General features: G+C 50.0%; 1 protein-coding gene across 2 annotated transcripts in view; it reads right to left on the bottom strand.

Annotated features, from left to right (window-relative positions):
- ADCK1 (aarF domain containing kinase 1) overlaps window positions 1–26,573 on the bottom strand; it is a 130,763-nt gene that overhangs the window by 45,221 nt on the left and 58,969 nt on the right. For both annotated transcript variants that reach the window (XM_017880656.1, XM_017880657.1), the window contains one exon: window positions 1,605–1,763. In XM_017880656.1, coding sequence (XP_017736145.1) covers window positions 1,605–1,763 — 159 coding nt within the window. The remainder of the gene's footprint in view (window positions 1–1,604; window positions 1,764–26,573) is intronic.

The raw sequence follows: 26,573 nt of genomic DNA, 5'->3' as shown, positions 1-26,573 counted from the left end.
GTTGGGCACTATTTGAGGATTCAGGCATCCACTGGGGGTCTTGGAATGTATCTTTACAGATAAAGGGGAACTACCATATATAGTTAAATATGCCTAAACATAATCACTTAAGCCAGAAACCTAAGATATTTGTCTCCTTCTCATTCATACCAGTCCTTGCCCCCACCCCATGTGTAAAGCTGGTCACAAATCCTGATTATTCTGTCCCTTGAACCCATCCATCTCCCTTACTCCCATTACACTCCTCACTTCACATCATTATTTCTCTCTCAGACCAATGCAGTAGCCCCACAATTCATCTCCTGGCTACAGTCTTTCTGCCTTCCGATCCATCCTCCAGACTCCCAACAGATTTTTATTTCTAATGCAAATCTGATCATGACAGTCCCCTAATTAAAATTCTTAAATGGTTCCCAATGACTACAGGAAAAAACTCAGATCTGCTCAGATCCACAAATATGTAGTGAGTGTTGGCCATGCATACCATTCTATGCCTTAGCCTGGAATACAAACCCCTCGTGTTCTATCCTACCTACTTTCCCAGCCTCATCTCCACTTCGAGCTCATACCACCGGAACAGGTTGAAGTTATCCAAATACACTCTGTCCTCCAAGCTGTCCGGCCCTCACGCTCACTGGGCTGTCCTTCCGCCGCCTGGCTATCTCAAGAGTCACCATCTTGCTGCAACCCCCTTGGTGCCCCATCCATCCAGGCACAGTGCTACATGGCACTGTGCAAACACACTGTGACTGTTCACATGCCTGTCTCCACTAAATGAGGATTGTCCCAAGATGAAGATGGGGCTCACTCACTCTCGTGTCTCCAGCACCCACCTAGCACAGGGTGCAGAAGACCCTCAACATAGGCATCAAGTTTGGTTAAAGTGAGTTGAAAGAATAAACTAAGAGTCCAGAGTAAGGAAGGGGAGCAAAGGAAGGGAAACAAGAAAAGGAAAGAAAGGAACATACTGACAAATTAAACAGATTGCTGACCTCCCCATGGGGGGTGATGGCTACTGACTCAAGCAGTGGCCGCTCCGCCTCTTCTGCCCTTAGTCTGAGCACAGAGCTAGAAAAGTCCACTAAGGGTTTTCCTAGGACCATTCAGACAGGTGAATTTGTTCATTCCAAGTAAGTACCAGAGAAGCAAACCTGCAACCTGCATAGGTATTTCTACGTGATCTGTATGTCATTTTTTATATCCCTGTTGACCACATGCTCCCTCTTGTTACAATTTAACAAATTAAGATGTAATTTTGTCTACCCCTTTGGCAGACAAAAAAACACACCTTTGGTTTGGCTCATTTCTACAACATCCCTCCCCTGAGGTCCCCTTGGCCCCTAGCAGCCACTCAGTGTGTTTCGAGACTATCACAGGCAGTTCCCAGGGACAAATCAAGAACTAACCCAAGCTGCCACAGGGTTTTGTGGTCACGGAGCTGTTATAACACCTCCTCTGTCGTGATCTCAGCTCTCCTCTCCCACTCTGCTGCTCGAAGGGCCACACTCCACACCAGCCTGAACCAGTTCCATCTAGGCAGCCTAGATCCCAGGGAAATGTGGACCGAGGACACAGGAAGGAGAAAGGGAGGGGAGGGTTCTCACCTCCATCAGGAGAATGTCCTTCGAGCTCTGAGCCCGCACCTTTGGGTGCTGGACCTTCACGGCCACCGTCCGCCCATCATGCAGCACTGCCTTGTGGACCTGGGCCAGGGAGGCAGTCCCCAGAGGGGTGTCGTCGAAGCTCTGGAACAAATCATGGATCTGTCGGGAGTAGAGAGAGAACAGAGCGATTAAAAAAGTGACCCAGTTCGGTGAGAGGCAGTCAGGAAGACGGGCCAGAGTCAGGGATGCCTAGTGCCCCCAGGACAGATTTGTGTGTGTGTGTGTGTGTGTGTGTGTGTGTGTGTATGTGTGTATGTGTGTATGTTGAGACAGACAGAGTCGCGTGATATAGACCAGGCTGGGGTGCAGTGGCATGATCTCGGCTCACTGCAGCCTCCGCCCCCAGGACAGATTGGAGAGACAGAGAGAGAGAGAGAGAAAGTGTGTGTGTGTGGTGTGTGTGGTGTGTGTGTGTGTGTTGAGACAGAGTCCCACGCTGTCGACCAGGCTGGGGTGCAGTGGCATGATCTTGGCTCACTGCAGCCTCCACCCCCCAGGTTCAAGCAATTCTCCTGCCTCAGTCTCCTGAGTAGCTGGGGTTACAGGTGTGTGACACCACACCCAGCTAATCTTTGTATTTTTTAATAGAGATGGTGTTTCACCATGTTGGCAGGCTGGTCTCAAATTCCTCACCTCACGTGACCCGCCCACCTCAGCCTCCCAAAGTGCTAGGATTACAGACATGAGCCACTGCACCCAGCCCCAAGGACAGATTTTTTGCTTTATCAGTTGTGTACCAGGACCAGGTCTTGCCTGGTCCTCCGCTGCTGGACATTCACAAACGGTAGGCATATAGAGGGAGGGGGACAGAAGATGTGCATGGAAGGCACATCCTCATACCTGTGCACGGGCCCCTAAGCGCCTCCATCAAAGGTTAAAGAAGTGCTATTCAGAACTGAGTTTTATCTGCCCATTGCACTATCTACCGCTGTGCCTCCTGGGCTCTCACATATGGACAATCCAGCATTAACAGAATGTGGGCCCGGGGCAGCCCAGTATCTCAGCCCCAGACAGGGATCAGACAGAGGACGCTTCCATTCTACCAACCAGGGGAGCTCAAAGAATCCTGGGCGGAGGCCCCAGACCAACAACCACCTTTTGTTCCTGCCTGAGCAGCAGCCTCAACATGGGTCACCAAGTCCACTCCCAGCCTGGCCACTCGAGCAGAGACCGCAGGGCTGCAAGCCAGAACTTTGCTCTAGGTCATCACCTGCGATGCCACGCAAAGTAGGCCTGAGCAAAGCCCTTTGCCTTTTCTGTGCCTTTCTTTTCCTATGAAGTGGAAAATATACTCCTTACTCTTCCTTCTTCTTTCTTCCTTCCCTCCTTCCCTCTTAGAAATGCCATACTGATATTCCTCAAGGAAATAAAATTCCCTGACTTGAGTGGTCACACCTACATGGTCCAGATCCAAATATTCTGCCAACGAGGAAAGAGGCCTCTAAAGGTCTTTTCCAAGATTGGCCAAGGCTGAAATCCTAATCCCCTCCATTTCTTTAAGCCTCTGTACAGCCTCACAATCCTGGAAAGTCCAGACATGCACACACACATGCACAAGCATGTACAGATGCCTGCTCTCCTGGCCAACCCTCCTAGGCCTCATGCTTTGAAGTCTATTCAGTCTGCGCAGCCCTTCCTCCCTCAGTCCCCTTTACTGCAGCAGCCACTCTGCCCTGCCCCTCCACCCCTCTCCTTGGACTTCAGATGTCACATGACCCACAGCCACCATCCTCACCCCATTTGCTAGGCTACACCATCACTTTCCTAAACTCCTCTCATAAATCACTCCCTCCAGCCCTGTCATCATTGTTGTAGCTTTCACTAAACTCCATTCCCATTTATCAACATCCTGCCCAGACCAAAGGCCCAGGTCACATGAGGAAAGGCCTATGCTTCTCTGTCAGGAGAGATGGGTATGGGATTCACTTCCCTGGCCCCCTTCATCCTGGTTGGTTTGTTATTTGTATCTCTCCCAGTGTCTGGTTCTCCCTGCTCCCCCAAAAACACACTTGTCTTTCCTCCTCCTTCGTGAGTTCTAGACTCCCAATGGCAAAATTCTTCCCTTGTCATCCACCCAATCACCCTGAGTTTCTCAGCATAAGAACCCTTTATCTTGGGCCTGGACTTGGGATGGGGAAACAACGGGATCATCATCCCTATAAACCCCATTAGGACATCAGCTCCAAGTGGGCAAAGATTTTTGTCTGTTCTGTTCCCTGCTGAATTCCCTGCAACTCCCTAGAACACAGCTGGGACTAGTTGGTGCCAAACAAATTTGTTGAATGACTGAATCCACTATTCCACTGGAGAAGAATTGAATCAACTTTTTCTTCCCTTTGAAATGGCTAGACCTTCCTGTTCCCACATTTCTATGAATCTAAAGACCTCAAACATGCAGCTTTCCAAAATAGAAAAAGCACACCTGTTCCTCCAAAGCAGGTGTGAGGCCCTGGCCTGGCCAATCAGGACCCTGAATATCTCTGGCCATGTGCATTAGTTCAGAGCTGTACAGGTAACTCAACTGGTCCAATCAGACAAAATCATTTTACTTTTGTTTGATATAGAAGGGATGTTTTTCTCAATGGAACTTGACATAAAAATATAAGCCTGGGGTAGAACTGCTGAGGGTCACATAGTAGCAACAAAGAAGAAAGCAGAGTACCAAGAGACAGAGAGAGTGAACCCAGGCCACAATGTTTGAGCCTCTCGATCCAGCCATGCCTGAGTACCGACCCTGTGATTCCTTTGTCTGCTTAGGTCAGTTTCAGTTTTCTGTCACACACAACAGAAGGGGCTCTGAAGGACATAGTATTCTCAGGCCCCAGCAGGCATAAGTGAAAAAAACACAGACATGGTGCCCAGCACCCCTAAGAGACCCAGTAAGTGTGAGTTAGGTCCCCTCCCCACCCCCTTGCTGGGACAGGGACCCAGGAATGGAAGGGAAAGTAAAGCCTCGGCAATGTCCCCAGCTGTTACATAATGAGATCAACACCAAGTCCCTTTGCAAGCTCTCTGGAGTTCCTGAAGGAGCACCAAGCAGAGGGTTTTCTGGAGCAGAGCTGTGAACTCACACCCTCATTTCCCAGGCAGCTAAAATGGCCCAATCTTCCCACTGAAAAGGGATTTGGGGGTCATCTGGCCTCACTCCTTACCCCCAAGCCACCACCTGACTCCCAGGAACATGTGCTCACTGTCTGAGAAGGACAACCAGTCTCCAAGCCCGTGTCATTGCAGGGGCACTGCAGAGTCATTGCAACTGAAGAGTGACATGGCATCACTAGGACTGTGTAGCAGGAACAGCTGCCAAGAGCACCCCGCAGGGAGGTGAGGAAAAGAAAGAGCTGAGGTGAGCAGATCCTAATCTCTAGGGTGAGAGGAAGTCTGGTCCACCACATCCCCAGAGGACATGAAGGAGGCCTCCCACAATTCCCCATCCCCACCAGGTGAATCAAGGAGGCCTCAAGAGAGCACCCAAGCCCAGTGGCCAACTCAGCACCTGAACAAGACCCAGCTGTGAGGACTTGCCCCCATCCCCAGTACCACCAACAGAAACAAAGACAGGCAGGGGGAAGGAGGATGCACCCCTCACTGGGCACTGGAAACCTGTCACACAGACACCCTACCCCACCCCCTCCCCAGTGTCCCTGCAGCCATCTTTTCCTTCTCTATCAGGAAGCAAGTCACACGCCCACACCCTCCCGTGCTTAAGCAAGCACACACACATACACACACATGATAATTGATTGCTAGTGGATGTTCCTAGCTGGCTTATAAAAAAGGTAATTAAAGATTGGTGCTACAGCCTGTAATTAAATATGAATAAAGTATCTCTAAATGGAACCTTGATTCAAAGTGTTCAGTGGAAGTACTTTATGCTGATAGATGGTAAGGAAAAATAGACCCTGTCCCGGAAGCAGAATTATACCCCCCATGCAGCTGAAACAAATGCCACCCCTCCAATCAGGCCTCGTCCCCCAGCCCTTTCAGCAGAAAACCATTACCAGAAACAAACTGCAGCATTTGCAGCAATTAGATTCAAGCAGGGCCCTCAGCTGCCTCCAGTCACTCACAGAAACTTGCCTCCCTTTCTAAGCCTTTCTTTCCCCATTTCTTTCTTCCCCCACCCCTCTGCTCTGGGTCTAGCGGCAAAATCAGTTAAGTAAAACAACTGCATTTTAATATGACTAGTTACGTGCTTTTTAATTACTGTCGGCCCATGATTCAAATATATCGATGTCCCTGTCTGGAAAAGGAAAATAATCAGAAAAGAGTTTCTCTGGCTTTTATCGTTTGGTTTCTCTCTCTCTCTCTCTCTCTCTCTCTCTCTCTCTCTCTCTCTGTGTGTGTGTGTGTGTGAAGCAGGGAAGTGTTTGTCATTTAATGAGCAAAAAAGCACCAGGGGCGTAAGAAAAAATGTGTCATCCCCTAGGGGCTTGGCAAATCCGGGGCAGTTAAGTCCTCAGCAGTCTGGCTTCATGAGCCTGGGAATCAGGAGATCAAGTGACATCATACCCGAGTCAAAGGGCAGAGTAAGGGACTATCCAGAAACTCCACCCTGCAGAGTCCCATGAAGCCAGGGCAGTGTTACCAAACTGCCACACTGAGCAGCCAAGCACCAGCCAAGACCAAAATAAGGGGACAGGAAGCCAGGATCTTCTGGAGAAACCACACTATGCCTCCTGGGGAGTTTTGCTTAGAGTATCTTAAACAGCCCCTCCAGATGCTGCAGCGTGGCCAGCCTCGGGGCCCTCAGGGAAGGGGCTCCCCAGTCACAGGATGGGGGACGGCTGAATTCTTCCAAGATGGCCCATTTTCAAATACTCCAGCCTGTTGTTCCCATACTCGGTCACGTCAGGCCAATTTTGGTTTTAGAAACTACATCACCGTATCAATAATGCATCTCACAAACCCCGAACTGCCTGGCTCCAGATGCAGAAGGAAGCCTGCCTCAAAGCAGGCAAGCCCAGGCCTGGACGCCAAGACCAAGCAGTTCCCACTTAGGGCACCTGGGGCAGAACCAAATCGGGGCAGGTTACCATGGCATCAGCAGCAAACAACATCTGGCTCCTGCAGTCTCGAGTTGGCCTGCCCTACACCTGGCTGGGTGCCAGCTGCCATCCACTGGAGCCTGGTGAGCAGAGACAAGTCTCCGTCTGCACTAATGGAAGTGGTTGGAGAGAGTTTCACCCCCCTCTCCCACCCCCAGCCTAAGGCAGACACAATAACTCCAGCTATCTAGGACTCTGCAAAGCTCTGATGTCTGCCTTGGGCAGAAAACCCACCACCACCTCTCCACCACCTCCATTTGGAACCCATCCAGTTCTCCCTGCACCACTTCCCAGGGGCCTGCCCCAGATACCCCTATATCTTATCATTGCCCTATCAGCCAATACCCGCTTTTGCTGCAATCCTGCCCCTCCCCTTTAAACATGTCTGATTTGTAACCCACCTCTTCAGGATTATTCCTATATCTTCCAAGGTGACACCTGACGGTGACAGCAAGTAAGTGGCACAAGCACACTCACTTCCCCGTGGTAGTTTTAAAATATGTTCACAATGGCCAGGTATGGAGGCTGATGCCTGTAATCCCAGCACTTTGGAAGGCTGAAGCAAGGGGACTGCTTGAGGCTAGGAGTTCAAGATCAACCTGGGCAACATAGCAAGATCCTGTCTCTATAATTAATTAATTATTAGGGAGAAAAAGGGTGAGAAACCACTGGAGTGTCCTAAGCATGGTGTTAACAGAATATTTTGGTACCAACTGGATGTTAAAAATTAATTAACTAAATGAAACATGTCCACAAATGTTTAAATACTCCTCCCTTTGACAGGGGGCACCTATTCCCCTCCCTTTAGTGCGAGCTGGAATTAATGACCCACTCCCAACAAAGAATACATGGAAGAAGTGATAGTGTGTGACTTCCAAGACTAAGTCATAAAGGCGGTGACAAGCCTCTCACTCACCCTTGGATTGCTTGCTCTGGGAGAAGTGAGCTGCCATGACATGGTGACACTCATGCCGACTGCAGAGAGGTCCATGTGGCAAGGAACCGAGGCCTCCTGACAACAGTGAGCCGTCTTGGAAACAATCCTCCGGCCCCTGCCAGGCCTCCATAGGACTGCAACCTCACGACTCAGCCAGAGCCTCCCAAATTCCTGACCCACAGAAACTGTAAGATAACAAATATTTATTGATTTAAGTCACTAAGTTTTGGAGGTGGGATGTGGGTAATTTGTTATGTGGCAATAGCTAACTAATACTAGTAACTATTACTAGATGCCAGACATCACTAGTCCATTCCTGATGAGCCCAGGTGGTGCCTTGGAATCTCAACACAGTGCCCCAGGCAGCCACTACAAATTGACCCGAGTTCATATATGAAATGAAACCAATTTGCTATTCCTTAGCCTAAGCCGACCAGTCAACACATATTTACTGCAGGACCATCATATGACAGGAACCATGTTAATTACATAGAGTGTACTTAACATAGTCTCTGGCCGTGAGGAGGCAACAGCCTCTCAGAAAAACACACTTGTATTTTAGCAGGGCCTGCTGGAGATAGTGCTTCCTGCACATTGCTGCTTCCTCCAATCCTGAAAGAAATGTCCAGCAAGGTAAGAAGGGGACACCTCTGATGTGACCATGGTGATCAGAGGGGAGAACAGGCATCAAGTGTGACTCTCCCTCCTCACTCCTTGTCCGGACCTCCACCCCACTCAACAGCTGCCCTGCCTCAAGGTGGGAATACCCCTCATCACCAGCTTTCCACTCAGAGCAATTTATTATAATAAAAATAATAATGGCAATAACAGCTCAAGGACACTCCGACCTTGTCTTCCATGGAGTTTGTGTTCTTTCTGGGGTCCAAAAGATCAAACTACTGGTTCTGCAGAGCCATTAGCTATTGCTGTTGCCAAGCTGAAAAGAAAATGAAGGGCCAGCAGCAGAACCTGAGGCCCTCCTGACAAGGGCCAACCCCAGAAATGACAAAACTGTTCCTGCACTGAGGCTGGCACAATGCTTGCCAATTGCTGAAGGGCCTCCTGGCACAAGGCCATTGCCCACATGGCTCTGTCAAGGGCATCACAGGTCAGACCAAGCTTCTTTCCTCCCTCAAGATGGTGACCAGCGGCTGACAGGTAGGGAAAAAAGAAGCCAGGGGCACCCATACTCCAGGATGGCTGTGTGTGCACTCTGAGACACGCCCAGCAGCTCGTCAGGACAGTCTAGCCTGAGAAGCTATAAGGCTTGGTGATTCCAGTGCAGGTTCTAGGTCAAACTGCCAAGGCTCAAATCCACTGTACTTCAGTTTCCTTATCTGTAAGATGGTTATTTTAATATTGACCTCATAGGGTCATATGAAACCACATACATAAAGGGTCTAGAATAGAGCCTATAGTAGCCCCCCAATAACTGCAGTAGCAGTGGGTGACTCATGCGATGCCTCCAGTTATGAGGGCAGAGTGCTACAATGAGAGTGCTGGGCACAGAGTCAGCAGTTCTGGCCTCTCAGTCTGGTTCCATCAGTGAGTGTTAACCACCATCCTCATTTCCCCAGAGACTGCAATGACCTCCTCACCGGCCTGCCCTTTCTCTTCCAATCCAGCCTCCACATGCAGCTAGGGTGAGTTTCCCAAACTTAAGCTGATCTCTCTGCATAAGTCACTACACCAGCTTCCCAGAGCCAAAATCCTGAACACGACCCATGGGGTCTGACCCGGCCTACCTCTTCTGCCCCACCCTCCTCCCTCCACTAGTAACATATGACCTCGTTCAGCCACCAACATGCTCTCTGCATGCCCCATGGGGCCTTTGCACACACTGTCCCCTCTGGCCAAAAGGCTCCCTTCCCCCACTCATTCTTCCAATCACAGCTGAACCATCACCTCCTCAGAGAAGCCTCCCCTGCGTACATTCTCAGGGTTCATGCACCTTCCTTGAGAGCAATCGCCACGGCTGCTCATTTACCTCTTTATATTTGCTTAATTTTCCTCTTCTCTTCTAGACTACAGACGTCTGCTTTTGCTCAGCACTGTATCAAAAGCACCTTATACCTGATGGGACTTGGTAGGTATTTCCTAACGGATGAATGGAATTAAGGTTAGAATATCCCTGTCCTCATCAGGGAGAGGGGACTTTGGGCCCTCCAGCTGATCCAGGGTAGCTGAAACACCTCCCAGAAGTGGCTAGAGTTCCTTCACGGTGGCTGAGGGGCCTCCCGGGTGCTGGGTACCTTGAGAGCTGTGGATGAAGGGACTCTATGGAAATGTTGTGATAATAATGATTAATAAAAAGCAGATAAACACCCAGTGTGGCTGGCCAGTCTGGGAAGCCATCCATTAGAGCTGTCATTCATTCGTGGTGGGGGAGGGGACAGTCCAATCAGATCTCCTCAGTTTAAGCAAACCTTCTGTAAATTGTAGGCCACGGGCACTGACATTTGATAAATTATTCTTCATAATCCACCGTTGGCTATCATAAATCTAATCTTTCAGCGTTCCCCATCTTAATAACTCCTATAGCCTCACAGGGTGACATATCTATGTCCCTGCCTGTGACAGAGATCTCTGGGGTAAAAGAGACCAGAGGTCCTGGACAGAATGCAGTATGAAGCCAGAGACCCCCAGAGCCAGGTCCCAGCCCAGGCAGATAACCCCTGGGTGATCCGAATACTGAGGCAATGAGCCAGCCTTGAGCCCCGGAGGCCAAGTGCTTATGCCCCATCACAGTTGAGAGAGGTGGGACCAGGAGATTGGACCCAGGCAGGCCGGGCCCTGCACCACCACTGCAAGCCTGCCCACATGAGAACTCACCACCTCCCCGTTGAATTTGAACTTGGGTCAATACAAGGGAATGTCAGAATATCTTTGCCCTGCACGGACTGAATGCTCAACCATGGGTAGTTCCTTATACCTGGGTAAGGTCTGGTCCCTTCAAAATGTTTGTATGTAATTCTCAACCCTCTCTTGAGGTTAGAGGAGATATTACAGCCTATATTTTATAGAGGAGAATATATTCGCTACGGGTCATTCATTTATCTATCCAACAAATGTTTACTGAGTGACTAATACATGCAGGGCATGATGCTAATCACTGGGCATTTGAGGAGTGAGTCCAAAGTTCAGCCATCACCCTCTGGAGTTATGGCTAGAACTTAAAAGTCAAGGGAAGGAGATAGAAACTAACCACATAATCACAAATAAAAGTAAAATGGCCAACTCTGACAAGGGCGATGAAGGGAGAGCTGGCACCGTAAAGCCTATGCTCAGGGGCTGAACCTGGTCAGGGAGAGCAGAGAGAGCTTCTCTGAGAAGATGACAAAGAGTGGAGATCTGAAGGCTAAGGAGCCAGTTAACTAGCTGAAGAAAGGAAGGAGAAGCTGGCCAGGTGTGGTGTCTCAACATCTGTAATCCCAGCACTTTGGAAGGCCAAGACAGGATGATCGCTTGAGGTCAGGAGTTCAAAACCAGCCTGGACAACATAATGAGACCCCCATCTCTACAAACAAATAAAAAATTAACCAGGCATGGGGGCACACACCTGTAGTCCCAGCTATTTGGGAGGCTGAGGCGGGAGAATTGTTTGAACCCAGGAGGTAGAAAAGCCTTCCAGGCAAAGGGGAACAGCATGTATGAACCATGAATAAGGGGAATGAGATACAGAGACTGGAGAGAGCCAGAAATACAAAGGCCAGCAACTCCCAAGCTAGGAATCCAGACTTAGTTTCCCCGTTTCCCCCTTGAGAAGGGGTCCCCATCCACAGCTCCTGCCCACTGAGGTGAACGCCCAGCCACAAAGGCTCACATTCATTTCTGATGAGGGCCATGAATTCTAAAACCTGACAGGTTCACCCTTACGAAACCCCAAAGGACTTTTCCAACAACCCTCAGTTGTTCCTACATCCACAAAGCACAGCATCCTTCACTTAGAGCAGCTCCATTTGCTATCAGGACAGACGTCCTGGGCTTCAGGAGGTAGCAAAATGCTACACAGCAAATGTGCCTAAACTATGTTGCTTGCCTCAGAGCCAAAAGCAAGTGAATACCAAAACCCTTTGTGTTTTTGTTTGTTTTTGAGACAGAGTCTCACCCTGTTGCCCAGGCTGGAGTGCAGTGGCATGATCTCAGCTCACTGCAGCCTCCACCTCCCAGGTTCAAGCGATTCGCTTGCCTCAGCCTCCCAAGTAGCTGGGACTACAGGTGTGCACCACCACACCTGGCTAATTTTTATATTTTTAGTAGAGACAGGGCTTCACCATGTTGGCCGGGATGGTCTTGAACTCCTGACGTCAGGTGATCCACCCGCCTTGGCCTCCCACAGTACTGGGATTATAGGCATAAGCCACTGTACCCAGCCCCAAAGCTCTTTGTACATGCAAGGATGTTGCACCCAGTAAAAAAGCTTTCTGGATTCACTTGGCATATGATACCAGCAGTGCCCAAGAATTTTACAGGGAAGTAAACCCAGGCGCCATGGATCTACCGGGGAGACAAAGCCCACACTTGGGAGGTGGGGGTTGGCAGCCAACATAACTCTACTGGCTCAGCCCAGCAAGCAGAGCAGTGATTAAGAACACCAGCACTGGGGTCAGCAACCCAACCCTCTCTGCCATGGTAGAGCTATGGTTTACTGGGGCGCATGCCCATTCATTGACATGTTGCCTATGGCTGCACTTGTGCCACCACTACAGAGGTAACCAGTTGTGACAGAGAGATGGTATGGCCTGCAACAGCTAAAACATTTATTATCTGACCCTGTGGTAGGCAGAAAATGAGCCCCCGCAAAGATGTTCACCTTCTGTGGCAAAAGATACTTTACAGGTGCGCCAAAGGCAAGGCTTTTGAGGTGGAAAGATGAACCTGGATTATCCAGGTGGGCCCAATATCAACCCAAGAATCCTTACAAGAGGGAGGTAGGAGGGCCAGAATTAGAGAAAGAGATGACATGACAGGTGCAGAGGTGACAGGGTGAAAAAGGCAGAGGGAGACTGGAAGATGCTATACCACTGGCTGTAAAGATGAAGGAAGGGGCCACAGGCCAAGGGAGGCAGGTGGCTTCTAAAAGCTGGAAAAGGCAAGAAAAGGGAGTCTCCCCTAGAGCCTTTAGAAGGAATACAGCCCTGTCAACACCTTAATTTTCAGACTGCTGATCTGCAGGATAAGATAATAAATGTGTGTTGACTGACACCATGCAATGCGTGGTCATTTGTGACAGCGGCCAATAGGAGCCTCATACAGGCCCTTTACAAACTTTATGGATTGGTGATTAGAGCGCTAGTGTCACGCTCTCAGTGGAAGTCTGTTTTAAGTCTTTTGCTATATTTTCTAGGGTCGTAGTGGGGCTGGAAAGCTGGGGAGTGAGACGAGGGGAACATAGGTCAAGTGTGAACCCCAAGATGTGAGACCACAAAGGGGAACATCACAGCTTCCTAGTTCTGCCATGCCAGGCAAGGACACCTGAAACCAGTCCCTGTTTCCCTCCCAGGCTTCCTCCTCAATGTCATTCCTTCCCAGCACCAGGGCCAAATGCTCAGCCCTGCTCAGATGAAGCGACATCTTCCTCTCTTCCCAAGGAGCCCAATTTCCTCTGCCGCCTCACATGCAGGCAGCTGTCCTTGGTTCACACACAGCAGTGGGGCCAGGCCAGACTCTCATCACTATGAGGACTCCATGGTGGATGTGCAGGAGCAGCTCCAGCTGTTGAAATAACAGCCTCGGCCGGGTGCGGTGGCTCACACTTGTAATCCCAGCACTTTGGGAGGCCGAGGTGGGTGGATCACGAAGTCAGGAGATCGAGACCATCCTGGCTAACACGGTGAAACCCCGTCTCTACTAAAAAACAAAAAATTAGCCAGGCGTCTTGGCGGGCGCCTGTAGTCCCAGCTATTCGAGAGGCTGAGGCAGGAGAATGGCGTAAACCTGGGAGGCGGAGCTTGTGGTGAGCCGAGATCACGCCACTGCACTCCAGTCTGGGCAACAGAACGAGCCTCCGTCTCAAAAAAAAAAAAAAAAAAGAAAAGAAAAGAAATAACAGCCTCTCCATCCACAAACCCGGTAACAGGGAAACACACTCACCCCAGAGCTCTCATTAGATCAGGGTGCTTTTTTTTTTTTTTAGTATCTAGAAACCAGGGACCCTAGGCTGTTTAGCCTCTCAATGCTGAACCCTACATTGCTCAGTGCCACCTGCCAGCTTTCTGACCACAACCCACTCGCTCCTACCCTGAGGAAAGAGGGGGCAACTATGCAAATTCCAGCATTGTACAAAATTCCTTCCCCAACTGCCAGCAGGATGACCCGCTAACACCCCCCACTGTGCATGCCAGAATCCAGGGAGGTGACTGTGGCACCTCCACCTCCTCCACACCTCTCCATGTAACCTATCCTTGAGTCCCGTGGTTTCCATCTGCAAATATGCCAGTCCTCTCCTCTCCACTTCCCTATGTCCAAGCCACCATCCCCTTTTGCCTGGATGACCATAACTGCCCCGTAACTGGTCTTCCAGTGAGTTCTACTCTTGTTCCCCACACCAGCCTTGGACCCCATCAGCACACCCAGCTCAGCTCTCCAGCCTCATCTTTCAGGGTCTCTGCCTGCCCTGCTGCCACCAAGCCCCTCCTGTCTCTGGACAGACCCGGCTCTTTCCCATCCTGAGGTCTCTGCATTCTTGTTCTCCCTGTCCCATCCACCTGTCCCTTAACCATCCTCTGGTCTCAGCTTCAATACTGCAACCTCCCTGCAGTCACTCAAGTGCCAAGAGGAAAAGTCTAGGGCACTTTATCACAGGTGTTATTAAAGCTTTATTTTTCTCCTCACACATTTAACAGCTGCTCTTCCCCTATAAATAGATCATAGTGCCCTGATGGTAGATTGTTCACCCACATAACCCCTGGGGCCAGCACATAGAAGCGCGATAAATACCTGCAAAGTCAAACAATGAATACACAGGATTGGTGAACTCCCAGCAGGGGGAGGGGACACACAGAGTCCACATACAGTAGCCCCTGCCTGTGGACACCCAAGCCATCCAGACCCAGCACCTGCCCCACCCCAGCCTGGGAGACACAGGCCTCTCTAGTCTGGCCTCAAGGTTCAGACCCCACCCTCAGGTGATACTATAAAGGACATCTTCAGTCCTGCCCCAAAGGCCTTCTCCATGCCTTCATATACATTCTCCTCTTGACCACACTAAAGTTCTGCTCACGTCTCACCTCCTCCAGAAAGCCCCAATGACCCCTCCTACAACCCTATTTGTGGATTCCAAGAATCCCCAAATGCTGTAGCCCAAACCTCAGATAACCTTGTCTCTTCTAGTGCGGACCTCTTTCAAAGTGAAGTCTGTAACTCTTTCCGTACCTGAAATGTAAGCTCCTCAGAGGCACCAGGGTGGTTGTGATGAATCAAGAGGACTCAAGCAAAGCCACCCATGCAGTTCCTTCCTCCGACCCTCTTGCCCTATTTGTACCACTGGGAAAGAGTTTTGCACTCTCAGCAAGAGTACGGGGACGGGGGACAGTCTAGTCCCACAGTCCCACCTCTGCCACCACCCAGCTATGGGACCTCAGCGAAGTCACCTCACCTTGGGTCTTAGTTCCTCACTTGTAAAAGCAGAGTGTTCGAGTACTTGATCCTGGTTAGCCTTTCTAATGCCATGATCCTGTAACTCCCACCTTCCATCCGAATGGTAGCCCGGTGTATTCATCTGTTCTTACACTGCTAATAAAGACATACCCAAGGCTGGGGAATTTATAAAGAAAACAGGTTTAACTGACTTATAGTTTAGTGTGGCTGGGGAGCCCTCAGAAAACTTATAACTGTGGCGGAAGGGGAAGCAAACACTTCCTTCTTCACATGGTGGCAGGAAGAAGAAGAATGAGTGCCCAGTGAAGGGGGAAGTCCCTTAGAAAACCATCAGATTATGTGAGAACTCACTCACTATCACAAGAACAGGACGGGGGAGCTACAATTCCAGATGATATTTGCGTGGGGACAGAGCCAAAGCATATCACCCAGCATCATCCCAGCAAACCTACACACACACACACGTGCACACATTCAAACACAAGTACATATTCCAGTCCAGTGCTCCACCCGGGGTCAGGCTACACTGCCTGGTTACATGCAGGCACACACACACACACACGCACACTCATGCACAAGCCAGCAGCTGCCAAGGCTTCCCTTCCAAAGTGGCACAGGTAAAGCCACGGATGAGCTCCCCTCGAACAGGGCCTCCCATGGCATAAATCACCAAGGAGGCCTGGCCTGGGAAATGGGCTTGTTTCTGAAGCTCCATGAATAAAGAAGCAGGCACAGCTGGCCTATTCATAATCAGCATAAAAAATTGATTAGCCCTTTCCAGATTAAACATTATTGTTTTAACAGTGAACATAAATCAGCAAGACGTGGAGGTCTCGGCTCCCTCTGCTGCCAAGTGGCAGCAGCAGGTAGAAAGCGGTGGGGAAGAGGTAAGGGATAAGAGACTACTTACTGGTTACAGTGTATACTGCTTAGGCGACAGGTGCACTAAATCTCAGGATCACCACTAAAGAACTTACCCATGTAACCAAAAACCACCTGTACCCTAAAAACTATTAAACCTTAAAACATTTTTAAAAGCAGTGGGGAGGCTGGGCATAGTGGCTCACTCCTGTAATCCCAGCACTTTGGGAGGTCAAGGCTAGGAGGTCACCTGAGGTCAGGAATTCGAGACCAGCCTGGCCAACATGATAAAACCCCGTCTCTTCTAAAAATACAAAAAATTAGCTGGGCATGGTGGTGGACGCCTGTAATCCCAGCTACTCAGGAGGCTGAGGCAGGAGAATCACTTGAACCCAGGAGGCAGAGGTTATAGTGAGCCAAGATCACGCCACTGCACTCTAGCCTAGGCAACAAGAGCGAAACTCCATCTCAAACCAAAAAAAAGGAGTGGGGAAAGGGGACCCGGGGGCAGCAGTAGACCCAGCTCCAAGGAGGCAGGCAGGAGAGCAAGAGGGCACCCCTACTCTCCCCCAAGGCCAGCCCCCCACCAGAGAGCACAGAGGGATAGCACCTTTCCCAGGGGTAAGACAGAGAAGAGCCTAACACCCCACTTCCCCCTTCTCCTCGGCCACCTTATGATTGGCTTTTAAGGAACACAGGTCAGAGGCCAGCCCAGAGCGGAAGGCAAGATGTGGGGTCAGAGGAAAGGTGCTGGCCCCGCCCAACCTCACAGGCAGGTCTCCCGGGTCACTTGCCTCTTAGAAGCAGCCTGTGTAACTGAAGTGTGTATCTCTGGAGTTCAGTGACACTCAAGTTCAGTTTCTGGCTCAGCCATCGTCCTGCTGTGTGACCCTGAGGAAGTTACTTAATGTCTCGGAGTCTCAGCGTCTATGTCTGGAAGTGATGGGAAAGGGATGCCAATCTCTCGGAGCTGTGTGAGGACTAGATAAGACCATGTGTTTGAAAACATCTAATTCATGCCCAGGACAGAGGAAAAGCTAAATATTCAGTTCCTTGACCTGCGAGAGTTCCTCATCTGCCTGCCCTGCCTCCCGCTTAGGAATGCTGACAGAAGGTGTAAGCTGCTAGGATGAGAAACCTTTGTGAAAAGCACAGGACCCTTTGCAAAGAGCCACAGAATGCTGGGGTTTAGAAGTCTGGGTTCTGAAGCCAGACCTGACTCTGCTCACATTCTCTGAGTGACTCAGGCATGAGACCTAACATCTCTGGCCTCAGTTTGCACCTCTGTGAAATAGGAATAATAAAAACAGTACTTACTTTCACAGAGCAGTTGTGAGGCTTGTAGGAGATGATGCTGGCCTAGCCCTGACAGTGCTCCACCTGCTCCCCTCCAGCTCCTGCATAACCCCCAGGATTTGCATCTGTGCCAGAGACTCCCTGGGACTTCCAAGTCTCAGGAAGTATCAGCCCCCAGGAGCAGCTGTCAGTTAAAGAAGTTAGGGCCAGGCACTTTGGGAGGTCAAGATGGGCAGATCACCTGAGGCCAGGAGGTTGAGACCAGCCTGGCCAACATAGGGAAACCCTGTCTCTACTAAAAACACAAAAATTAGCCTGGCTTGGTGGCACATGCCTGTAATCCCAGCTACTTGGGAGGCTGAGGTGGGACAATCGCTTGAACCCGGGAGGTGAGGGTTGCAGTGAGCAGAGATCATGCCACTGCACTCTAGCCTGGGCAACAGAGTGAGACTCTGTCTCAAAAAAAAAAAAAAAAAAAGAGAAGTTAGAAAGTTGTTGTATGAATGAATATCCTACCTTGGCCCTTGGGTGGGATGGGTGAAAGGAACGTATTTGACAACATTTCCAAGTCTGCCCACAGGACTGACCTGATTTTGCCCACAGTAGCCACTGGTTTAAGAGCAGAGAGTTACCAGCTGCCTCCTCCTTCCTGAACCACGTCCCCACTTCCCTACTGGCAGCATCTGAGCATCCCACAAAATCACTTTTACTCAAATTATTGTTTGTTTTTAGGAAAGCCCAAACTAAGACAAGCACATATCCCTCACTCATTTGGCCATGTTGGCCTGTATGTTCATTGTACATGTGGGCAGGCCTAAGGCTCCTCTAACAAGCCATCCCTTCTCCCAGGGCTAGCACCAGGAAGAACAGGCCTCTGGGTCACGAGGAGACAGGGAGAGGCATCAGAAGCCACTGCAATCACATCCACTCTGCCCATACTGACAGCCCCAACCTTGAGCAGCCTCCAGGGAGACCCATTCCCTATCTCCCTGGGGAAGAGAAGGAAGCCCACGAGTTCCAGTCAGGGAGGAAATGAGGGCTCTGTGACCCCTGTGGCAGTCTCATAAGGCATGGGGCCAACTGCCAAGGCAGGTCCTTCAAGAGCCGTGACCATGGTGTTTGTCCTCCAGGCTATGGCCTCCTGACGCACTGCCCAGCCTGGGACACTCACGCTCTGAGCTCCAGGGAGATGTTGAGGGGAGGAAAATGGCACCTGCCCCAGCTTAGGGAGACAGCTAAAAAGGCTCCATAGGGAGAGCTCACCTCTGCCGGATATGGATGATGGAAAGAGCCTCCTCAAAGGGCCCCTCCTTGGGAGCCCTCCATCCATCCTACACCATGAGCTCACTTTGCCTCAAATGTCTCTTTATCAGTCTTGGGCACACACAAGAACACACACACACTATTAGCCGATTTGACTTTACTTCTAAGACCTGGGGCCTCAGAAGATACCCTAAAACTTGCCACAGCAAGACCCAATGCCTATGGCTCTCTTTACTGTCCCCCAGAAATCAGCCCTTCTGCAGGGCTAGGAGCTGCAGAGCAGGAAGAGTGGAGATGTCATCATCAGAGCTCCAATTCTGGTTCTGCTTCTTACTAGCTATGTGAACATGGCTGTTACCCTCTCAGGGCCTCTGCCTCCTCAACTGGAAAACCAGAATGGTAATCTACCAGCCTTGCAGTTATTGTAAAGGTTACAAAACAATATCTGTAACACATCCAGCCAATGTACACTACATAACAAGTACCAAATAAACACAACCATATGTTATTATCCACCAACACTAATACCTACCATCTTGTCTGCCTTTACCCATCTGTGTTGGTCTGTTCTCACGCTGCTATAAAGAAATACCTGAGGCTGGGTAATTTATAAAGAAAAGTGGGGTGGGGTGGAGCAGACACTATTTAAGCCAGTACAACATGTGACTTAGGCTAAGTCAATCGGAGTCCTGAAATTGGGGAGCAGGGTCAGGCCCTCTTAGATGTGAAGCTGAGAAGACGTGAGGGTAAAAGCTGCCAATGGTAGCTGGTCATGGAGGGAAGCAGCCGATGCATAGAGAGAAGTTGTCAGGAGAGATACAAGAGTCCCAGAAGAGAGCCCCAAGGCCCAACTCTAGCCCAACCCTATCTACAATGCAACACATCTCCTTTTCTGCCTTGGCTCATTCAAGCTGGAGTTAAGATTCTGACTACAAAAGACCTAATGCACCCATCTGCTGTGGGCTGAACCGTGCCCCCCAAATATTCATATGTGGAAGTCCTAACCCCAGCCTAGAATGTGACCTGATTTGGAAATGACGTCATTGCAGATACATTCATAATTAGTTAAGACGAGGTCACACTGGAGTAGCACAATCATAATCCAATATGACTATGTCCCTATAAAAAGGGGAAATTTGGACACAGAGCCAGACACCCACATGAAGAGGATACCATGTGAAGATGAAGGCAGAGATCGGGGAGATGCATCTCCAAACCAAGGAACACCAGAGATTGCCAGCAAACCCCCAGAAGCTGGGGCCGAGGCCTGGAACAGATCCTCCCTCACGGCCTCAGAAGGAACCCACCCTGCTGATACCTTGATCTCAGACCTCTGGCTTCCAGAACTGTGGGACAATACATTTGTTGTTTAAGCCACAGGTTTGGGACTAGCCCTAGAAAACCAATACGCCATCCGACCAAAGCTCCCTGCCACTCCAGGTCAGCTTGTCGGCTCTCTGGGCATTGAATTACCTGTGGTCATCACTCACCACCAACTGCCAACCCTGTGTGCCCTCAGAATTCCCCTCCTCAAATCTCACTCATCCTTCAAGGACCAGTTCAAAGCCCAAACCCCCACCACCAGGAACCCGCCTCTGAACTTCCCCTGAACTTCCCATCCATCAGCCCCACAGCTGAGGGCTTAATTGTTCTCTAATTACTCCCTCTGTGCGGGATTCTGCCTGCTTGGCTTTGGAGGGAGGGGCACGGCATTAACATTCTGTGTATCCCCCGCTGCAGTGGCACATGGGTAAGAGAAGAGCAGTTGCTCCACAAATCTGTATTCTCTAGGTGAGCAAACCAACAAGTGGTGGGCCCCAACCTTCCCAGGGTTAGTGAATGGGGCCACCGTGGGCTGAGGCCTTTTATCTGCAGGAAGTGGGAAGGGAACAGTCCAGACACACCAGCCGATCAGAGGGCTTGGGCACGACGCTGTGCACTAGATCCCAAAAGAGGGGAGGCACCCCACGTCCAGCCTGTGGACCAAGAGTGAACTGGTGAGCACATTAGTATAATCACCCCAAACCACTGGCAGAAGGACAAAAAGAACCATAGGATCCTGGACTTAGGAAAAATACGGCTTCCTCAAAGTCCACAGGAAACCACAAGGTCCCAAGGCCGATGAAAGCTGCGGAGGCCCACTGGGTGCCTCTGACAGCAAGGCCAGCCCGATTACTCAACGGAGTGCTGCCCTCTCTTCTGGGCACTGAGCTTCCATCTGAAACAGAATAGTCCAGGAGAAAGAGCACCAGATCAGGAATCAGGAGACCTGGGTTCTAGTCCTATTTCTACCACCAACCAGTTGTGTCATTGAACAAGTGACTGCCCCTCTCTGAGCCTCAGTTTCCTCACCTGTGAAATGTGGGGGTCGCATTAAATGATTTATAAGCCCTCACGACCCGTGAGTGATTCTCCCAGATGACTTTTGTCCAAAGCACTTGCCACTGAACAGAAGGTGAACAGAGTCAGTATTTGTTAAACCTCAGGAAGATCAAGGCACCAGGCAAGGTGCTGGATACAAGATGAGGGTGCCGGTCTTACTGCCAAATTTCATCCTCACAACGACTCTACACGTAATAAGCACAGCTGACAGTGAACTGGCATTTACCATTCACCAGGCGGTGCACTGTGGCTGGGATACAGCATTCAATCCTCACCACCGCCCTGTTCATGGGAAGCCTCTCTTACCACCCCTGTTTACACACGAGGAAACCAAGTCTCAGCAAAATCACAAAACTTACCCAGGATGACATAGAACATGGTGACACTGGGATTCGAGGTGCAGGACACAGGCAGGGAGCAGGGCAAAGAGAGGGGACAGGCCTGCAGGAGGGCAGTGGTCACAGGGAGGAGGCCGGGCCAGATGGGCCATCAGCAGGAAGCGCAAGCCAGGGCCACCTCAACCATTGCCTTGCCTCTCCCGCAGTGACTAACGGCAGGCCATCCGTCCGCGCTGACAGCAATGCTTCCTGCCATCCATCTCCCACTGGTTAAATTGCAATTTTATGGCCAAAATCTCTCTCTCATAATTGATAAAAATCTTCTTTTGATGTCAGCATTATTGGGGGGGAAATGGGTTTTTTTCTTCTTCATTATGTTTTTAATACAAATGTATTTTTTATTGAGAGCTGCTGGGAAGGCAGGATGAGGCCCAGCCGGGAGGAGGTGATCCCACTCCATGGCCCCCAGTTCTCCTACACATGGCTTCACAGCCACCAGATCCTTCTGTTCCATTCCCAGAATACTCATCTGGTACCCTTCTCAGGGACAGTCTAGGGAGACAAACCAGATGCCTGAACAAACAAAGGTGGTGCTCAGGACCAGGGAGAAGCAAGTCTACAGATCGCCGCAGGCTTCCAGGAGGGCTTCCAGGTAGCGTTGGGCCTGTGATGCAGCCTGGGCTGGTAGAGGGTGAGCTGACCTCATCTGGACGTCCAGCATGGGAGAACGGCACTCCAAGGGGCAGAGCCAGGGCACTCCAGGGGGCAGGGACCCCAGGGGCTGGTACAGTACCAGGCACAGAGGAAGTGCTCAGTAAATGCACATGAGTAAACAAGAGGAGGATGGGGAGAAGTTGGATCAGTGCTGGAAAGAAGGCAGCAAAGAATATAAGAGCCTGGAGGCATCTCTCCCCTGTGGGGGCTGCAGGCACAGGTGGAGTCAGTCCCCAGCGTAGGAGGGGCTCTCCTACCCCCTTTCTGCTCTAACCACTTCCCTACTCCCAGTCCAGCCCAGGGCATGCTCAGCCCTGGATACAGTCCACACCTGGCCCCACCAGGACACTGTAAGGGAAGCCGAATCTGGCTGCCACCTTACAAGTGAAGAGGGCTAGGCGAGTGGGTCCTAAATACAGCACAGCCACCAACTCCATGACTAAGGGCACCTGTGACTCCTCGTTGGCAATCTGGCCAGACTTCCACCTCCGCTCACCCCTCATCCATGGAATTAGCCCTGCCTGGAGACCAAGAGCACATACGTCAGAGTCCCTAATCCAGAGGAAAGCTGCCAAAGAGCCTTGGGAAACTGTAGCAATTAACCCTAACCAGCTGAGCTGCCCCCCAGGTAACCCCTCAAAGTGGAAGACAGAGCCCTAGAAACCCAGGCTGCTCCTTAGGGAGCCTGTGGGGATTTCTAAAAATGGCGGGGAAGGGGCTGGCCAGGTAGAGTGCTGGGTACTGATCAGGAAGAGGAAGAGAAAGGAGGATTATTCTAGCAAAACAGTACAGTCATGTGCCGCATAACAACATTTTGGTCAACAATGGACCACATATGCAAAAGCAGTCCATTATATTAATAATACCATATTTTTACTGTACCTTTTCTATGTTTAGATAGATAAATACTCGCCATTCTGTTACAATTGCCTAGATTCAAGCCTCCCTCAGTCTCACATTCTGAAAATAACAGGCTATACCATATACCCCAAGTATATCGTAGGCTATCCCATCTAGGTTTGTGTAAGTACTCTGTGATGTTCACACAGCAACAAAATTGCCTAATTACGCATTTCTCAGAACATATCACCATCATTAAGCAACATATGACTGAATAGGGGACAGAGAGTTGTATCAGTTATCAGAAGCCCAGGTAAAGATGGAACTCTGCCATTTACAAGTCTCTCAAAACCCCAGTTCCTGCTCATATAAAGCACACAGCACAATACACAGAAATAATTATTATTATTTTTTTTTTAGGTGGAGTCTCGCTCTGTGTCCCAGGCTGGAGTGCAGTGGTGCAATCTCAGCTCACTGCAAGCTCCGCCTCCTGGGTTCACGCCATTCTCCTGCCTCAGATTCCCAAGTAGCTGGGACTACAGGCGCCCGCCACCATGCCCAGCTAATTTTTTGTATTTTTAGTAGAGATGGGGTTTCACCGTGTTAGCCAGGATGGTCTCAGTCTCCTGACCTCATGATCCGCCCACCTCGGCCTCCCAAAGTGCTGGGATTACAGGCGTGAGCCACCATGCCTGGCCACAGAGATAATTATTAACGTTTACTGACCCTTGCCCTGCAGCAAGCTTGCTCTAGGTGCTCCACAATCTTTAACTCCATCCATCCCCACATCAAGCCTAGGTGGCAGGTAGTGTTATGATTCCGATTTTAGGGATCAGGAAATGGAGGCATAGGACAGAGAGCGTAAGTAACATGCCCAAGGCCACAAAGCCAATATACCAACAGGCAGTTTGGCTCTTGCCTACTGCCAAGGCTCACTATGAAGCTCCAGGCCGTGTGAAAGCAGACTGAGGGCACACATGTGCAATCCTGGCAGAGGGGGACATGGGGAATTATGATGGTTATATGATGATTAATTTTATATGTCAACCTGGCGGGGCCACGGCACCCAGATATTGGGCCAAGCATTACTCTGGATGTTTCTGTGAGGGGTTTTGTTTTTGTTTTTGTTTTGATACGGAGTGTCACTCTGTCACCTGGGAGGCTGGAGTGCAGTGGAATGATCTTGCCTCACTGCAACCTCCACCTCCCGGGTTCAAGGGATTCTCCTGCCTCACCCTCCTGAGTAGCTGGGATTACAGGTGTGCATGACCACACTTGGCTAAATTTTGTATTTTTTTTTAGTAGAGACGGAGGTTTCACTATGTTGCCCAGGCTGGTCTCGAACTCCTGACCTCAGGTGATCTGCCTGCCTCAGCCTCCCAAAGTCCTGGGATTACAGGCATAAGCCATTGCACTCAGCTGTGTGAGGGTACTTTTAGGTGACATTTACAGTTTGTTTGTTTTATTAATTCAATTTTTAAAAATAATTTTTTAACATAGATGGGGTCTCACTATATTGCCCAGGTTTGTCTCGAACTCCTGGGCTCAAGCAATCCTCCCATCTCAGCCTCCCAAAGTGCTGGGATTACAGGCATGAGCCGCTGTACCCAGCCAAGATTTACAGTTATATTAGTGGACTGTGAATAAAACAGATTACTCTCCATAGCACAGGTGGGCTTCATGCAGTCAGATAAGGGGCTGAATAGAACAAAGACTGACCTTCCCCAAGCAAGAAGGAATTCTGCCAGCAGGTAACCTTCAAACAGCCTTCAGACTTGAACTGCACCATCGGCTCTTCCTGGGTCTCCAGCCTGCTGCGTCACGCTGCAGATTTTGGACTTCCCAGCCTCTATAACCCACATCAGCCAATTCCTTAACATCAGTTGGTCTCTCTTTCTCTCTCTCTCTCTCTCCATACACACACACAAGTACACGTGCATGCACACACACACACACACACACACACACATTCATATCCTATTGGTTCTGTTTCTTTGGGAGCCCTGACTTACACAGGAATGAAATCCAGCCCAGCCCGGGCCAACCTGCCACAGACTAGAGGAAGGGATGCAAAAAGAGGGCGCCTTTTCCCCCCTCCCATCAAGTTCTCCACGGGACAGCAGAGGTGCTGTGTGCCCCTCACTGAGGCAGGCCTTCTCCTGCCTTGTCTCTCCACTTCTGCCTTGTTCATGCTGGTCCTTGCACCTACAGTGCCTTCTCTCTGCCACCACCACCGAGCAGATAAACCATTGATATTCTTGGAGGAAAGGCTTCTTTATCTCTTTTCTGAACATTTGCTTAAACCTTGAGCAAACAAGACAAACTGCCCTCCCACTGCACCCACAGGCTCTTACAAAACAACTGGATATGAATTACTCTACCTGCTGCACAACGGTACTCCTGCACCTTCTCTCTCCTTCATTCTCATTGAAACTCCAGTCGGATGGTACATCAAGAACACAGAGCACCAGCAACATACACTTGTCCCTAGATACTATGGGGAGCTGTAAAATAAGGTCCCCTGGGAGGAAAGATCAGGGGGTGAAAAACTGATCAAAACAAATTCCAAAGTACAAAAGCCAAACCACACCACCCAGACACCAATATAAGCATTGCCCCTAACAGAGGTATTTCTGTGCTCCATGCCAGCAGTTGGCCTCATTTCCTTCAGTTTCTCATGGGATTTCAGAGGTGGAAAGAACTTTATCTGATACAACTATATTCTAGGACATAAATGGATCATTTCTTTTTTTTTTTTTTTGAGACAAAGTCTCACTCTCTCACCCAGGCTGGAGTCCAGTAGGCTGATCTCAGCTCACTGCAACCTCCACCTCCCAGGTTCAAGTGATTCTCCTGCCTCAGCATTCCAAGTAGCTTGGATGACAGGCGCCCGCCACCACACCCAGCTAATTTTTCTATTTTTAGTAGAGACAGGGTTTCACCATGTTGGTCAGGCTGGTCTCGAACGCCTGACCTCAAGTGATCCACCTGCCTCAGCCTCCCAGTGGGATTATAGGCATGAGATACCATGCACGACTTGGACCATTTCTTGAAATAGGCTGTAACAAGATCTGACTTGTCTGTATGTCATGGGGGCAGGTATAGATGTGTGTGTGTATACATGACCAAAGATAACAGCACGGTGCGGTTCACAATTCTACAGATCATCCCTTAATTCCCACGATAACTCTATCCACAAGCTTCCCACCCACCTCAAACCTCCCCATCTATATCTTCCTCCCCTTTTCAAAGAGGACCTCATCTCCCACATTACTAAAAATTCAAGCTATTAGGCAAATTCCTTCAATCACCCAACCACATGCCCCACCCCACTCCGTATATCTCAGTTTCTTCATCCTTCTTTTGATAAGTCCCTCCCCAAGTTCTTCTCTCCCTCAGGCTCACATTCTGAAAAGAACATTCTAGGCCCTTCATAATGTGGTCTCAGCCCCAAACCTACAATCTCTGATCCACTATTCACCGGCTGAATGCCACATTGTAATCAACAAGACTTCACTGTTCACCTCCGTGCTTTATGCTTTCCTGTCCCTGCACCTCTGCTGAGCCCCGCTTATTAATCAGTAATCACCTCCTCCAACATCCACGTCCTCCAATTCCATCCATCTCTAAG

This window comes from Rhinopithecus bieti, unplaced genomic scaffold (genome assembly GCF_001698545.2).
Source record: "Rhinopithecus bieti isolate Rb0 unplaced genomic scaffold, ASM169854v2 scaffold_11380, whole genome shotgun sequence".
Classification (NCBI taxonomy): domain Eukaryota; kingdom Metazoa; phylum Chordata; class Mammalia; order Primates; family Cercopithecidae; genus Rhinopithecus; species Rhinopithecus bieti.
Note: the sequence above shows the minus strand (reverse complement) of the source record. Positions and strands in the feature narration are given on the sequence as shown.